We start from the raw sequence: 16,433 nt of genomic DNA, 5'->3' as shown, positions 1-16,433 counted from the left end.
CCTCAGCTCGGAACTAGGCAACATCTGCTCGCTGATAACAAACTATCATTACACATGGGCAAAACAGAGTCCATTCTCTTCGGTTCAAATAACAAACTCAGCAAGACCGACGGCTTCTCAGTTGCAGTGGGTGACAATATTGTCACAAGGAAAGACGAAATTACCTACCTGGGTTCCATCCTAGAGGCAAATCTTTCCTGTGACAAAATGGCATCCAATGTAATAGAAAAAGTCAACCACCTAACTAGATTCTTGTACCGGATCTCCTCTCTGGTAAACAAGAATACCCTGAAGACTCTGGCAGGAGCACTCATTCAAGGGTACTATGACTAAGCGTGCACCTCATGGTACCAAAGCACCTCAAAGGCGCTTAAAACAAAATTACAAACATCACAAAACAAACTGGTCAGACTACTACTTGACCTTACCCCCAGAACCCACCTCACCCCTGCCCACTTTGACAACCTAGGATGGCTTAGAGTAGACGACAGAGTACAGCAACTTGCAATGGGCCTGGTCTACAAGATACACTATACGACTAAGGTACCCATGTACATGTCAAAATACTTCCCAAAGGTCAGTGAATACCACAAGGAAGGAAGCTCAACAAATCATGTTAAACCCAGATTCGGCTCAAACAAGGGACTAAACATGTTTCGCAATTATGCCACATCAATGTGGAACGCCCTACCCAAAGCTGTAAAGGAATGTGAATCCCTACCCACATTCAAAACTGCTCTTAAAGAGCACCTACGGGAGGCTGCAATTCGAAACTGGCCACCGTAAATGCCCAAAACCCCCACCACCTCCTAATAGGCAGTCTCCTCCCCACCGCATGTATATATTCCCTCCCCGCCGTATGGATATTTCTCTCCCACCCACCCAGCCCCTCCTAATGTACAGTCCCCTCCCCATCATATGTATATACTCTGTCAGGATCTAGGGGTAACAGTACTGTATATTTGAATACCGTTTATGTCACAAATGTATCAGTACTAAATACCTATATGTCCCTATGCCATAAATGTCATGTATGTTGTGTATGTCATAAATGTCTATATGAATTGAAAATTGGGGACCCTGATGGAAACAAGACAAACGTCTTTTTCAGGTCTGCATCCCCTTAACAATTGTGAGTATTGAGCCGTACTGTATTGTACCCATTCTGCAATCTGTTAAGTTTTCATTCATTCATAGATATTTTTTTTTGTTATGCTCCCTTATTGGTTGAGCACGAGTGAACTTTGAGCTTCTAGCCACACCAGCTTCTAGCTACACCAGCTACTAGCCACACCAGCTGCTAGCCACACCAGCTGCTAGCCACACCAGCTACTAGCCACACCAGCTGCTAGCCACACCAGCTAGCTAGCCACACCAGCTACTAGCTACACCAGCTACTAGCCACACCAGTAGTGCACTGCAACCTTGCCCAGGCCCGACGGGGCCCGGCGGGTTCGGGCTGGGTAGGGCTTTTTTTTTTAATAAATAATTCGGGCTCGGCCGGGCCCGGGCACCGCCGTTTTTTATTATTTTTTTTATTGCGTTTTTATTTTTTATTTTTTTTCTCATATAACTAGGGTTATATGATAACCTTCGTTTTAAGATTCGCTTTCTCTTTTGCGCCAGAGAAACATTTGGATGTAATTACTGCAGCGCGCAGGGAGAAGAACTCAGGGGACAAGTTCAACTCGATTGGTTGTGTTGGAATATAGCCAGTTGGCGAACGTTTTAATTTGTTCTTGGGATGTATGTAGCCGGTTTTGTTAACGGTGTTCAACACGTTGCTGACGTCGTGGTGAGTGATATGTTTATTATTTGCTGGGTCGCGACTCGCTACCTGTTTTGTTGCTCTGCTCGAAATCTGATTTCTGTTTTCTGTTTGTTTGTTTGACTGAGTAGGCTATTGTGTGTCGTGTGTGTGTGTGTGTGTCAAAGAAGATTCTATAGCCTTCAATACGTTTTGAGGCTGATGTGTGAGTCAGTCTATATAAGCGAGCACTGGGAGAGACGGCATTGCGAAATGCTTCTTCGTTTTGTTTATTTATTACGTTCATATAAAACCGTGTTTCGAATATTTAAAACAAATACAAAAAAAATTATATTTTAATAATAATAATAATAATAATTTTTTTCGGGTTTTCATGCGGGCTAGGGCTTAAAATATTATTTACAGTCGGGCTTATTTTCGGGCAGGGCCTGAAGTTCAAGGGCTCGGGCAGGGCTCGGGCTTTATTTCAAGGCCCTTGCAGACCACTACACACCAGCTACTAGCCACACCAGCTACTAGCTACACCAGCTAGCTAGCCACACCAGCTACTAGCTACACCAGCTACTAGCCACACCAGCTACTAGCCACACCAGCTACTAGCTACACCAGCTACTAGCTACACCAGCTACTAGCCACACCAGCTACTAGCTACACCAGCTACTAGCTACACCAGCTACTAGCCACACCAGCTACTAGCCACACCAGCTACTAGCCACACCAGCTAGCTAGCTACACCAGCTACTAGCTACACCAGCTACTAGCTACACCAGCTAGCTAGCCACACCAGCTACTAGCTACACCAGCTACTAGCCACACCAGCTACTAGCTACACCAGCTACTAGCTACACCAGCTACTAGCCACACCAGCTACTAGCCACACCAGCTACTAGCTACACCAGCTAGTAGTGACAGAGATCTGATCCCCCCACCAGGGCTCTCTGTCACTTCTTATTGTTTCTCACATGTTACCTGGTGATAAATGTGTTCTGAATAGTTTTTATTCAACATTTATTATACGTTTATTTACATTTTATAGATATTTTGTTATTCATTCATTTTTTACTTTATTCTAGTTGAATACTATTTTAAAGCAATCAACTGTAAATAAAAGCCACACTTGTAAGCTATCAAATGTTTTTATTCCATGTTTATATCTACTTCAGAGCCTGAGAAAAAGATTCTTTAGTAGGTGTTGACAATTATTTGAAATTTTTCAAAAAACAGCTTAGATTCTGGGGGTTTTAATGCAGCTTTATAGGGCCTTTTTACTAGGCGGATTTAGGTGTCAATGGGTTAAAGGAACACGCCAACATTTTGCCAAATTAGCTTACCGTCTTCTCCAGAGAGAGACAAAAAGATAGATACCAGTTTCCTCTCTGTGCATTCAGTAGAAAGCTATCTGGCTGCATGTTAGCCTAGCTTTGCACAATGAATGGAAGTGGACATGGCCGGTTGGGAGAGGTGTTAGTTGGACAATGCCTAGGCTAACCAGCCATGTCCGCTTCCATTCATTGTGCTATGCTAGGCTAACATGCAGCCAGATAGCTTTCTACTAAATGCACAGAGAGGAAACTGGTGACCTACTGGCGATATATGGATTAATCAGGTCACAGTTGTACACAGGTGCCTGACTGCATGGCTCTATATGTGAAAAGGAGTACCTTAAAATGTATCCTAAACTTAAGCCAGTGTAAAGAAGATGGGTGTGATGTGAGTTGACCTGCTGGACCTGGTCAACAGCCTTGCAGCAGAGTTCTGGACCATTTGTAGACGGTTCAGGGACGACTTGTTGAGGCAGGTGAAAAGGGAATTGCGGTCGTCTAGCCAGGATGATATAAGCATGTGAATGATCGACTCCAGCTCAGGTTGTGATACAGCAGACCTGAGTTTGGCAATGTTTCTTAAATGGAAGAAAGATGTACGGGTCAGCGTTTTGATATGTTGATCGAAGTACATAGCCTGATCAAATATAACACAGATATTTCTAAGTTTAGACTGTACAGCTTAAGAAAGGGAACCAATACACTGAGCAACATTGGAAGATATGCTACCTGAAGCAATGATAAGGACCTCAGTTCCTTCTGCGTTTAACTGTAAACAGTTGTTAGTCATCCAGTCCTTAATGGCAGTCAGATAATTGTGCAAAACAGTTGTGGACAGTCAGTGGTGTCAGTTTGTCAGTCGCATCAGCCTTAAAAGAGACATTCAGCTGAATATCATCAGCATAACAGTGATGTGAGATACATTTAAATGTGCTAATAACATGACCTAAGGAAAGCATATTCAAGGCAAATAATATAGGACCAAAGACACACCACAGGGAAGAGCAGATAAAAGGAGGACCAGTCCAGGCAGCTCCCAGAGACGCCCGCCCACTGCCTAGGCCTCTCAGTCAGGATGCTCTGATCTACAGTAATCAAAAGCTGAACTAAGATCCAGCAGCACCAACACAGAAGCCATCATTATATTATTTGAGATTGTAATATTAACCCTTCACCGCCACTGCATTTGCACAATATCTCCCTCACAGTTATTTGTGTATGCTTCCACTTGTTTAATATTTTGACCTTTCAATAAAAAAAAATATATCTTCCCTATATTTATTTAAAAATTATTCTGTATGAGTTGTTTTTACCTTCTTTGTGTTTGAGCGAGCGTGTCATGTACAAAGGCTGATGACCATATAAAATATACCTGGAGCGGGCTGTACATGAAACCAGCCCGTCCAGTAAGGTGCTTTAAGCACAGGTCCCGGTAGGCAAGTAAACAAACAAATGCGTTTTACAAAAGGTAAATGATATTTATTATATAATATAATGCAAAAGGAGGGGAATGAAACCCACAACATATAGACAAACAGGGAAAAGGGTAAGGGGAGAACAAACAAGGTAAGTATAATAAATAGAGGTGGGCATAGATAAAAAAAAAAAAATCTAGATTAATCTATCTGCAATCCTGGAGTTAATCTAGATTAAAATGGCTCATTTGAAGTCTGCCGAAGGCATTCAAAATATGTGTGTTTTACGCACACACAGAGTAATTCAACCAGGTATACATCAGCTAATGTAATTGGCTCCCAGACCCAACTTTGAGAATAGATTAACAGCGGCCATTTTTTTATCGCGCGATAAGAGTCCGCCGTTAACTTAGCCCGGTAATGGCGTTAACGGTCCGGCCTTAATAATAAAGTAAACGAATATCAGCGTCCACAGACACTAACCAACCAGCCAGAGGTTGGTACTGGGAACCACCCAGCAAATGTACCTAAAGTACAAGTCCACACAAAGTGGCGATGGCATACAGTTTACAATAATATATATAATTCCACTTAAATGCAACAACAATCAGCACTCTTCAGTGTAGGGACGGGCGGCACCTGACAAAGAAAGAAAGGGACAGGCATTAGTTACCATGACACACACACATACAAATAACACATACATACAAAGCATACCTATACTAACCTGATGTTCACATGGTGTCACAAATACAGTAATAATGATAATGACCAACCCACGTACCCATGTACGTCACAGAGCGCCAAGCCAGATTCCTTGTATGTGTAACGGAGGTACCGCAGTATATCCACAGTCACGAGGTACAAGTCGTGAAGTGGCTGTGGACGTTAAGCGGTACTGCAAGTAAAACTCACTCCCCAGAGGCATCCAGACCCGGAAGCAAGAAGTGAATTCACGGGCGTCCGGGGTTCAACTCCCACTCAGGGCGATCCCTTAACAGGGGTCGAATCGAAATAAACACAACGCAGTAAGATCACACCGGCTACATATGTGCAACGTACTTAGCAATACATGTGATTGTGATTATTTTCCCAGCAGCCCCAGCGCTGTCTATTGTAGGAAAACTGATACCATTAGTGCTGCAGTGAGTTGTTTGTTTAAAGTGAGTGTGTGCGTGTGGATGTGTGTGCTGTGAGTGCATTTGATGGTTGTTACATAGTGTTATTGTCATTTAGCATTCTGATGGCCTGAAGATAGAAGCTTCTTCTTAGTCGCTCTGTGCTTGCCATGAGACTCCGGTATCGCTTGCCTGACCGCAGCAGTTCAAAGAGGCAGTTGTTTGGGTGGCTGGAGTCTTTGATTATTCTCTTAGCCTTACCCATGCACCGCTTGTTGTAAATGTCTTGGAAACTGGTATGAATCTAACAGCTTTCAATGCATAAAAATCATTACCAACATCCAAAATCAATGCAGTGCCTATGAGTGTTGTTTTTCAATACCCAGCCCTAAGTGAGAAGTTTTGAATGTATGTCTATAAACCACTTTTTTTTCTCTCTCTCTCTTTCTCTCTCTCTCTTTACATTACAATTATTATTATTATTATTACTTTTAATCATTCAGATTGACAAAATAAGCCAAGCAGAAAGATTCGCACAATAGGCACACAACTCAAATCTAGTGAATTGCCCAGAGATGATTGTGATAAATCGAGAATCAATGACCCTTGAGGTTTTCAATCAATCAATCAAAACCCTAATAATTGAAATTGAAAAGGAACCCCAGATATTCCCACCCCTAGTGTCGTGGTTTGAGGACGTTTGAGGAAATTGACATTACCATAGCAGAATGGGGTACTGTTATGCAAACCATCCACTCGCAATTAATGTTTTGTGTTTGGGGAAAGAGGGAGACAGACAGACAGAAAAAGAGAGAGAGACGGACAGACAGACAGACAGACAGACAGACAGACAGACAGACAGACAGACAGACAGACAGACAGACAGACAGACAGGCAGGCAGGCAGGCAGGCAGACAGACAGACAGACAGACAGACAGACAGACAGACAGACAGACAGACAGACAGACAGACAGACAGACAGACAGACAGACAGACAGACAGACAGAACGACAGACCCCTCTGCAGTGGGCCTCATCAACAAGGCTCAGGACTCCCACTGACATGTCTCTCATCTCCTCTCCCCATAGACACTACAAACACAAGCGTCTGTCACAATGTGTTACATTAACACACCCTTCCTGGACTATATTTGCACATATACTAACTCATAACTGTGTGCATCTGAACATGACACTGTTTTTCATCGTTTTTGCACAATAATGCACAATTGCACAGCCCTCTTACTATTCCACTGTATATGTGCAAGCTTACTTGGCAATGAAGACCTTTCTGATTCTGACAGAGAGAGGGAGAGAGAGGGAGTGAGAAAACAGAAAACAGAAAGGGAGACAAGAGGGGGAGGGCGATAGACAGAGGGAGAGAGAGAGAAACACAGAGAGAGATACAGAGAGAGAAAGACAGAGAGAGGAAGACAGAGGAAGGGAGAGAGAAACAAAGACAGAATGCTAATGCTTGGCACCCTGTAGAGAGGTGGAGAGAGGAGGCTGGAGAAAGGGAGAGAAGGAAACAGAGAGAAAGTGAGAGGAGACAGAGATGGAGAGAGGAGACAGGGAGAGATACGGGGACATCGAGAGAGAGAGAGAGAGAGAGAGAGAGAGAGAGAGAGAGAGAGAGAGAGAGAGAGAGAGAGAGAGAGAGAGAGAGACCCTTTACGCTAACCCCTCGAGAAGCTTTGTGGGCCGGACTTGAACTTTCCATAAATGTGTCTCCATAAATCAATTTTGTTAGATTCACTGAATATCTTGTGATTATTATAAATGTTTATTTATACATGTTGAAGTCAGAGGATCTAGATAGGATTGTTATTAACTGTCTAACTGTATATATAACTGTTTCCACTAGAGGGCGCTCTAGGCGGAGCTACTCAAGACACCACCAGGTGGCGAGTATAAATAGTTATGTCTCCTCCTACTCTATCTCTCTTCCCCCACCTACCTCTCACAGAGAGGAGGAGTCATGTGTTACTGCTCTGCCGTGTGAATAAATAAACCACGCCAGTTAAGGCTCAAGATAGAAACCATGCCTCTTGACCACATTATTGTCGCCCTATAGCCGGATTCTGTCAACAATACACAACAAATCAACAACTATTAGCGTTAGTTATTTCCTGGTTGGCGTGATTCCGGACGTGATGTCAAACGAATGCCACGCGCTCAGCCAATAGACAATTCGTTTTATTATTAGTGTAAGTGCTGTTGCATAAATATTCTATATTCATAATTCATTGATTAATGATTGATTTCTTATTTTCATGTATAAAGTAATAATTAGATAAATAATGTGATGCATAAATAATTTGATGTAAAAAGCTAAATTCATTGGTCAACAGTTAAACGTGATAAGGCACAAATTCTCACGAGAGTATGTCACGTTTAACCGCGGAAATGACACACCTGGCGCGGTCTGATGGACTTCAGGTGAGCAAGCGTAAAACGCTGCTCCACACGTTTTTAATTACATTTTATGGACGTCTGGAGTCGAAGCAGACAGTCAAACGTATTTCCTAGGACAAGGACTCAAGAACCTCTTTTCTTGACAAGCGGCCAACAAGGTATATTATTTCTTTTGAGTAAACGCACTTTGTTTCATGCGCAAGCTAAGCGCCATTGTATTTAACTGATGCATTTGTACTGTGTTCATTCAATAAATATAGTTCTCGCGGCGTGAGAGGGAGGAGGAGTTGTGATGAGCCCAAGATAATAAACACCCGTTTATAAAGAACAATTACAATTAGTGGGACTTATATGACGAAAGCACGTAAGGGCTTGCACTAAAACAACCCATAGAAATGCATTGGAGGTTGTGGTGTTTGAAAAAAAAAAGATGTCAACACATGAATGAACGAGAGGACTGAAGGGCGATCAGCAGCCAGAGAGAAGTCACCCATGGAGTGTCAGACAGTGATTCTGAGATTCATTCCAGAACAAAATTAGATGCTGCGGCCGATTGGACTATGATATTCAGAGGCAGGATTTAAAAAATAATTATTATATTTATCATACATCATCATTATTTTTTTTCGGGGGGGGGGTGTAAAAAAATATATATATATATATATTGCCTGTGGCAGGGAGGGCGATGGACAAATTGCCATAATCAGTCAGCCTCCCCTGGTGTGTGTATTACGATATAACATCATTACCGGTGCCGTGAATAGAAGCCACTGAGACATATCTGACCAGGGCCCCATTGTTAGACGATCGGTAGACAGCAGGGAATGCTGCTCACAGGCTTGTTGAGTGTAATTAGAGCTAATCTACCAAAGTGGGAGAGAGACACCTGTTTAATTACATCATGAGAGAGAGAGAGAGAGAGAGAGAGAGAGAGAGAGAGAGAGAGAGAGAGAGAGAGAGAGAGAGAGAGAGAGAGAGAGAGAGAGAGAGAGTTCTGGATTGGAGTACACGGTCACAGTGGTTCTCAAACTCTTTCATGTCAAGGACCCCCAAATTGATACCCATTAGGCTGCGGACCCCCATTCTGAGCAGCCTTTTGTTGTTAGCTGTTGTTTAGTCTAGAAATCCATACATACTGTCAGTGGGGAAATAACAGTGGAGAGAAATCTATGATGAGAATAGTCATTCTTGTAAATTACCACATAAATTGTTTTACATTTAGTCATTAAGCTGACGCTTTTATCCAAAGTTCTGTACAACAAGGAAGGTTACAACTCTGGCAAGGGTAAGTGATATTGTTCGTCAAACTGTGTTGAACTTGAGTGCTACACTCTTGAGTGCATAGTAGTATAGACATATTAGCATAGTATTTCTGCTTTGCACTATATAGTATATTGTATATTAGTATATTGCATAGTATATTGTATATTGTACGGTAACTCAGTTACTTCTATTCTGCATCGAACATTGTACATATGTCTATACTGAACACTGTGACTACGTACGTGACTTCTATTTTTACTTCTATTTTTACATGCTATACTATTTTATTTCATACTTATCTTTTGTCTAGCACAGTCTCTGGAGCGTAACAGAAAGAAGCATTTTGTGTGAAAGTATTCTGTACTTTTGTATGACAACTATTAAAGAAACTTGAACTTGAAACTAGGTAGTAGTATAGACATATTAGTATAGTAGTATAGACATATTAGCATAGTAGGTAGTAGTATAGACATATTAGCATAGTAGGTAGTAGTATAGACATATTAGCATAGTAGGTAGTAGTATAGACATATTAGCATAGTAGGTAGTAGTATAGACATATTAGCATAGTAGGTAGTAGTATAGACATATTAGCATAGTAGGTAGTAGTATAGACATTAGCATAACTTTAACTTTATTATTAACTTTAACTTGATTTATATAGTACCGTTCATACATGGATTGCAGCTCAAAGTGCTTCACAGCAAATAGCATACAAATAACATAGGCATACAATTGTATTGTACTGTTACCTCATTGGGCGGCAGTGGCCGTAGAGCGGTCGTCCGGTAATCTGACGGTTCCCAGTCCGATCCCGGCTCCTCCCGGTCTGACGTGGCGAGGAGGTCTGTGGGCAGGCCGGAGGAGGTCTGTGGGCAGCGAGGAGGAGGTCTGTGGGCAGGCCGGAGGAGGTCTGTGGGCAGCGAGGAGGAGGTCTGTGGGCAGCGAGGAGGTCTGTGGGCAGCGAGGAGGAGGTATGTGGGCAGCGAGGAGGTCTGTGGGCAGCGAGGAGGAGGTCTGTGGGCAGCGAGGAGGAGGTCTGTGGGCAGCGAGGAGGTCTGTGGGCAGCGAGGAGGTCTGTGGGCAGCGAGGAGGAGGTCTGTGGGCAGCGAGGAGGTCTGTGGGCAGCGAGGAGGAGGTCTGTGGGCAGCGAGGAGGTCTGTGGGCAGGCCGGAGGAGGTCTGTGGGCAGGCCGGAGGTCTGTGGGCAGGCCGGAGGAGGTCTGTGGGCACTGGGCAGGCCGGAGGCTCCCTTCGCCGTCTGTGTGTGTGGGAGACAGTCAATGAAAAGCGCCGTTGGATGCTGGGCGCCATGCAGGGGTGTAAAGTACTTGAGTAATTGTACTTTGTTACAATATTTAAGTACTGTTTTTGGGGGATTTGTACTTTACTTGAGTAATATTAGGTTTGTATACTTGTACTTTTACTCAATTACATTTCAGAGGAAAAAAAAAAAATTTTACTCCTTACGTGCAAAGTACAAATCTCGCAGGTCCAACTATTTTAATTAGTATATTTGTTTCTCTGGCCGAACTAACGCTAACGTTATTAATCCTGCGGCCGCACTTTATTTAAAAACAGCCAATCAAATCCCCATCAATGGCAAATGAACCCGCCCCCACACCCATGCTGATTGGTCCTTGTGCAAGACTAGAAAGCGGGGATCTTTGATTAAACACCTGCTATCAGAAGAATAGACAGTCAGAAAAAAGGTTTTAACTTTAACTTTTTAGTACTTAAGTACATTTAAAGGTAGAAACTTTTTGACTTTTACTCAAGTGTGTTTTTAGCCAGATACTCCACGCTGACGCCCCTGGAGAACAGTGCTTAGGTGCTTGTTGATGATTATTAAAAGTAATTTGTCAGCGAGAGAGAGAGAGATAATTGCTGCTGTGAGGTGGAAATGTGTATCTCCCAAATGGTCAGTTTTTCTAGAATTGAGAAAATGTTCTGAATGACTTGTGTATCTCTAAAGGGTTACATTCTTGGGCCCAATGGTAAAGGAACTGACTCACAACAAAGATAATGGTGTAAACTACTGTCAACTGGCTTCCTGTACAGCAACAGAACCATCTTTCCTCTGATTAGTAGGATTGTCGAAACAGTTTGGGTCATTATGGTGATGTGGTTTATAGACTTTATGCTGCTGCTTCCACTCTTAAACCATATGACTCCATCTCTCTGCCGTCAGATCCATTATTACTGGTGATAGATACGATTTATTAACACTTAATCACCATTATGATCCCTTATGATAAGGTTGGTTGGCCCTGAGAGGCACAACAAAAAGTTGTATTATTATTAAATTGTTATTATTTTCAAGGCCCTTATTAGTAAGCTATCTCCTTATATCCCAACATTGTTGGGAATTGTAGAACCTATGTGACCCCTTCTAGTGACGGATATTTGACTTTAGTAGAAATCAGCAGTCTTGCCTCCATCTAAGGTTATCTACAAGTAAGCTAGCGACCACTGGAACGGTGGCGTTGACAGCGGACGACAGGGACAGCAGTGATCGCTAGCTTACTTGTAGATGCTCTTACAGAGCGGTAACACTGCTGAAACTTGACAAGTTCTACTATAGTGAGGTCCCCCAAGTTTGCTCGGAATCTTTAGGACCTTGACCTTTAACCCTTTCACTGCCACACGACAGCCGGTTAACCCTTTCACTGTGACAATACAGAAGGTTAGCCCTTTACTATCACACAACCGACGGCGATGCTCCATCGTTAGCATCATTAGCTCCGCAAATGATGCTAATGATGGAGGATCGCCGTCGGTTGTGTGATAGTAAAGGGCTAACCTTCTGTCGTGTGGCAGTGAAAGGGTTAACGATTGTCTATCAAGTTGTACCTGTTTTAGTTGATTTCTTTGTTTGTCCTCGTTCCTTCTTGACATGTTGTTGTGACTCAAAAGGCTGTTATTTATGACTGTTTATTTCTGTATGTAACTTGTCATCACTGTAAATAATAATAATAATACATTTTGTAGCGCTTTTCCGAATGCTCAAAGACACTTTACAGAGCAAAATAAACAATACGGTTTTAGTAGAAACTTTAAAAAAAAAAAAAATATGATTTATTTTAGCGTTTTTACAGCTTCCATTTTATGGCCATACAAGACCGACAGAGGAGAGGGAGAACGGGAGGAGATGTGGGGAGGACATGCAACAGATCATCGCCGGGAGCGGGACGCGAACCCGGGATGGCCGCGTAGGTGTGCGAGGCACAATGCGGTGCGCCACGAGGGCGCCCAGTAGAAACATTTGTAATAAAAAAATTATTATATAAAAGGTGAGAGAGGAAGGAGTTCAAGGCTTGAAGGCAAGGGTAAAAAGGTGGGTCTTAGGGCTTTTTTAAATGATGTGACGTCTGCATGACGGATATATGGTTGGGCAGGGCGTGCCAGAGGGTGGGGGCAGCTGTAGCGAAGGCCCTGTCGCCCCAGGTCTGGAGCTTAGTCCTGATGGGTTGGAGGAGGTTAGCATCTGCAGACCTGAGGCAGCGGGTAGGCGTGGTGACGGGGAAGGAGGTCAGAGAGGTAGGAGGAGACCAGGTTGTTGAGGGCTTTGAAGGTGATGAGTAGAATTTTGAACTGAATCCTGTATATGACGGGGAGCCAGTGGAGATCGTGGAGGATGGGGGTGATGTGGTCGGAGCGGCGGGGTGGAGGTGAGCATGCGAGCAGCAGAGTTTTGGACGTATTGTAGTTTGTTGAGGATTTTGGTGGATGTGCCATAAAGGATGCTGTTGCAGTAGTCCAGTCAGGAAGTGATGAGTGCGTGGGTCAGTGTTTCAGCAGCAGAGAAGGATAGTGAGGGGCGTAGACGGGCAATGTTCCTGAGGTGGAAGAAGGTGGTTTTTGTGATCTGGTTTGCATGCAGGAGGAAGGAAAGGGTGGGGTCAAGAATGATACCTAGGTTGCGGACGTGGGTGGAGGGGGTGACAATGGAACTGTCGATGTTGACCGAAGAATCCTGGGTGGGGCGGGTTTGGGAATTTGGGCCAATGATGAGTAGTTCAGATTTGTCACAGTTGAACGTTCTTTTGCATCCAGATTTTTATGTCAGAAAGGCAGGTGATGAGGGTGGAGTGGGTGGCGGCAGTGAGGGTCTCGGTGGGAAGGTAGAGCTGTGTGTCATCAGCATAGCAGTGGAATAAATGAGGTCACTTTTGGAGGATCACTTTTCTTGGTCAATTCAATGTGAAAACATGACGGTCATCAATACTGTTTTTTATTTGCTTGGCAGCAGCATGCATGCGTTCTGCTCGATTGGCTAACTGGTGGATGAATGTTTGGCACTCTGCTAATTGATTCATGATTGACTCTGCTAATTGATTGACTGGTGGTAGACCTACCAATCGTTATTATACTTCGGTACATCTCCGTGAAAGTGCCTCGCATTCAGTCCAACATCTCTTATCTTGGTGAGCGGTGGTCTTAGCTCTTTTTCCTGCCGTGTTGGTAAGCTACTCTACAGATAGTGAAGTATGAACAAGGTCTGTCTTCAGGCCAGCAAACAACAACCTGACAAAGCCAGTGTTTCAGTTTTTGTCGTCTGATGTCGGCTCATGATTATTCACAAGCGTTCCACTTCCTGCATATTGATTTGATCGGCTTGTGAGCACCAGCTGGCTTCACCTTGACCTGCTGGACTCGTAAACACAGAAAACAACCACTTTCTACTTGAGGACTTCTGGTGTGACATAATATTCAAATGTCGGAGGCTGTCATGTGCGGAATGATTCTCTGAGCTCATCAGCTTTTGTGGACAGCTCTTTCTGCCAATGGCAGAAGTGGACGGTTAATAATATATTATATTATAAGGTCAATAAAGACCTCATATTATAAGGTCACAATAAGTGATGTCTGCTGATGCCCTGTCCTACTGTATCTGTGTGTGTGTGTGTGTGTGTGTGTGTGTGTGTGTGTGTGTGTGTGTGTGTGTGTGTGTGTGTGTGTGTGTGTGTGTGTGTGTGTGTGTGTGTGTGTGTGTGTGTGTGTGTGTGTGTGTGTGTGTGTGTGTGTGTGTGTGTGTGTGTGTGTGTGTGTGTGTGTGTGTACGTACCCAGGTACTACAGCGCCACCATCCTGCAGATGTCGGGAGTGCGGGACGACAGACTGGCTATCTGGTTGGCTGGCCTCACTGCTCTCACCAACTTCCTGTTTACCCTGTTGGGGGTGTGGCTAGTGGAGAGGGTGGGGCGTAGGAAGCTCACTCTAGGCAGCCTCCTGGGTAAGGCACGCATCAGGGTTCAATGGAACAAATCCCTCAAACCAAATCTATTCAAGTAATTGTTGTTTTACTTTAATTGTGTTTTAGTCTTCGCACAAAGACCCACATAAGTCCATTTAAATATGTGTGTAGGGTTTTAGAAAATAGGTATTAGGGGTATATTATATACTAACATTTATATAATTGTAATTTCGCTGGATATACACTGTATACGGTTAAAATGTTATTATAGACTATTTTTGTTTTATCTTGTTTCTGTACTTGCATATATTTGAACCACCTTTACTGAAAGTTTCATTATGCATTGTGTGTTGAGTACTGACTTTTAATAATTTTTGTTTTGCAATAATAAAAAAAATATAAAAAAAATAATAAGTCCATTTAAAGTTTTTAAGTGAACAGTGTTTCCAAGCATGTTTCTTCAAAGGTTCAATTATACAATATTCAGACAAAGAGTCTTGCAGCTGTATAGCTAATCCGAATAATTTGATTTGATTTGATTTTTTATATAGCACTTTACAATAACATAATTTATGAGGTGCTTCACAAAAACTAGCCATTAATATATAGCGTGTTAATAGCATGTAAATGCAAATTCGTATTAACACCACTTATTGTTTTGATGCGTAACACACGTTAGCAATATTCTTCTGAACAATATGCCTGGAGAATTATCCGACGTTTTCCCACAAAGGGTTCATTATTATTATTATTATTATTATTATTATTATTATTATTATTATTATTATTATTATTATTATTATTATTATTTGTGACATTTATTGCAAGCATTAGTTGTTGCCTGGTGCCGCCTAGTGGGCACACTTTGGAACGTGCGTTTGTGACTCTGGACAGGTAGCAGCTTCTGCGCCTGCTATTTAAATGACACTCTTGGCCATAAGCCTGTAAGGTGAAAAGGGGGTGGACTTCAGTTTTACTTACTATTAATAATAATAATAATAATAATCTTCATTAATATAGCACCTTTCATACACGGAGTGCAGCTCAAAGTGCTTAACAGAGACACGTCTTCTTTAAACAAGTCAAGAAGAAAAAAAAAAGAAAAAATACATAGTAACACAGTAAGTCAAGAAAAAACAAGAATACCATAAGCTCAAAATAAATGCATGCATGCATATTAACTTGTGTCTGTTGTAGCGATGCATCGAGGTCCACCGTTTGGTTTTTATGCAAAAAAAAACAGGGGATGTTTGAGTGAACTTTTATAAAGTTGGACATGTGAGTACTCATATTAACTGAACATTACTGAGTAATGTTACATTTAACAGGTCAATATGGCCATCTGTCGTCGCCTATTGGGCTTTGCCATGTTATGATTATTAAGACAGCCCTAACAAATCCACATTATTTATTTCTGCGTTTATTTGCATAGCAGTTATAGCACATTATCACAGCTACATGTCTCAAAGATTACATTACAACGCCCACTGGCTTTAACCCTCACTAAAGATAAGAGAGAAACACTATATAAACATTAATATTGTGTTTTCTTTCCCTTTCAGGTACGAGTGTTAGCCTGTCTCTTCTAGCCATAGGCTTCCTGCTGTCTGCCCAGCACAGCCCCCCTGTCACCCTGCACCCTACAGCACCCTCCGTGGTCAACTCCACCTGCTCCAAGTACCAGTGAGTACACTCTTAGGCCCTTTCCCAATCGGTTCCCTACCCACTACCACTTCAACCACAGGCCAACACTCAGGTCACACTAACAGCTGTGGAGGGTCCTACTTATTAAGAGGAGGGGTATAAATAAACCGGCAAACTGTTTGACGCCCCCTAGCCACCAGAAACAGGAAACAGCCGTCGCCATGGCTACAGATGGTCAAACCCCACATTCTGTGGTTTTGTCTTAAAGCCACTTGTTGAAGTAACATGCAAAC

The 16,433-nt window shown here is 42.7% G+C and overlaps 1 protein-coding gene across 1 annotated transcript in view; it reads left to right on the top strand.

The window, feature by feature from the left end:
* The window catches only part of slc2a13a (solute carrier family 2 member 13a), a gene marked incomplete at both ends in the record, with an annotated part of 285,172 nt that overhangs the window by 252,714 nt on the left and 16,025 nt on the right, over positions 1-16,433 (top strand). The window contains 2 exons of the mRNA XM_084330466.1: positions 14,372-14,535; positions 16,059-16,179. Of these exons, the coding sequence (XP_084186592.1) occupies positions 14,372-14,535; positions 16,059-16,179 (285 nt within the window). The remainder of the gene's footprint in view (positions 1-14,371; positions 14,536-16,058; positions 16,180-16,433) is intronic.

Source organism: Notolepis coatsorum (genome assembly GCF_963971535.1).
Source record: "Notolepis coatsorum genome assembly, chromosome: 15".
Taxonomy (NCBI): domain Eukaryota; kingdom Metazoa; phylum Chordata; class Actinopteri; order Aulopiformes; family Paralepididae; genus Notolepis; species Notolepis coatsorum.
This window is presented reverse-complemented; position numbering and strand designations above follow the sequence as displayed.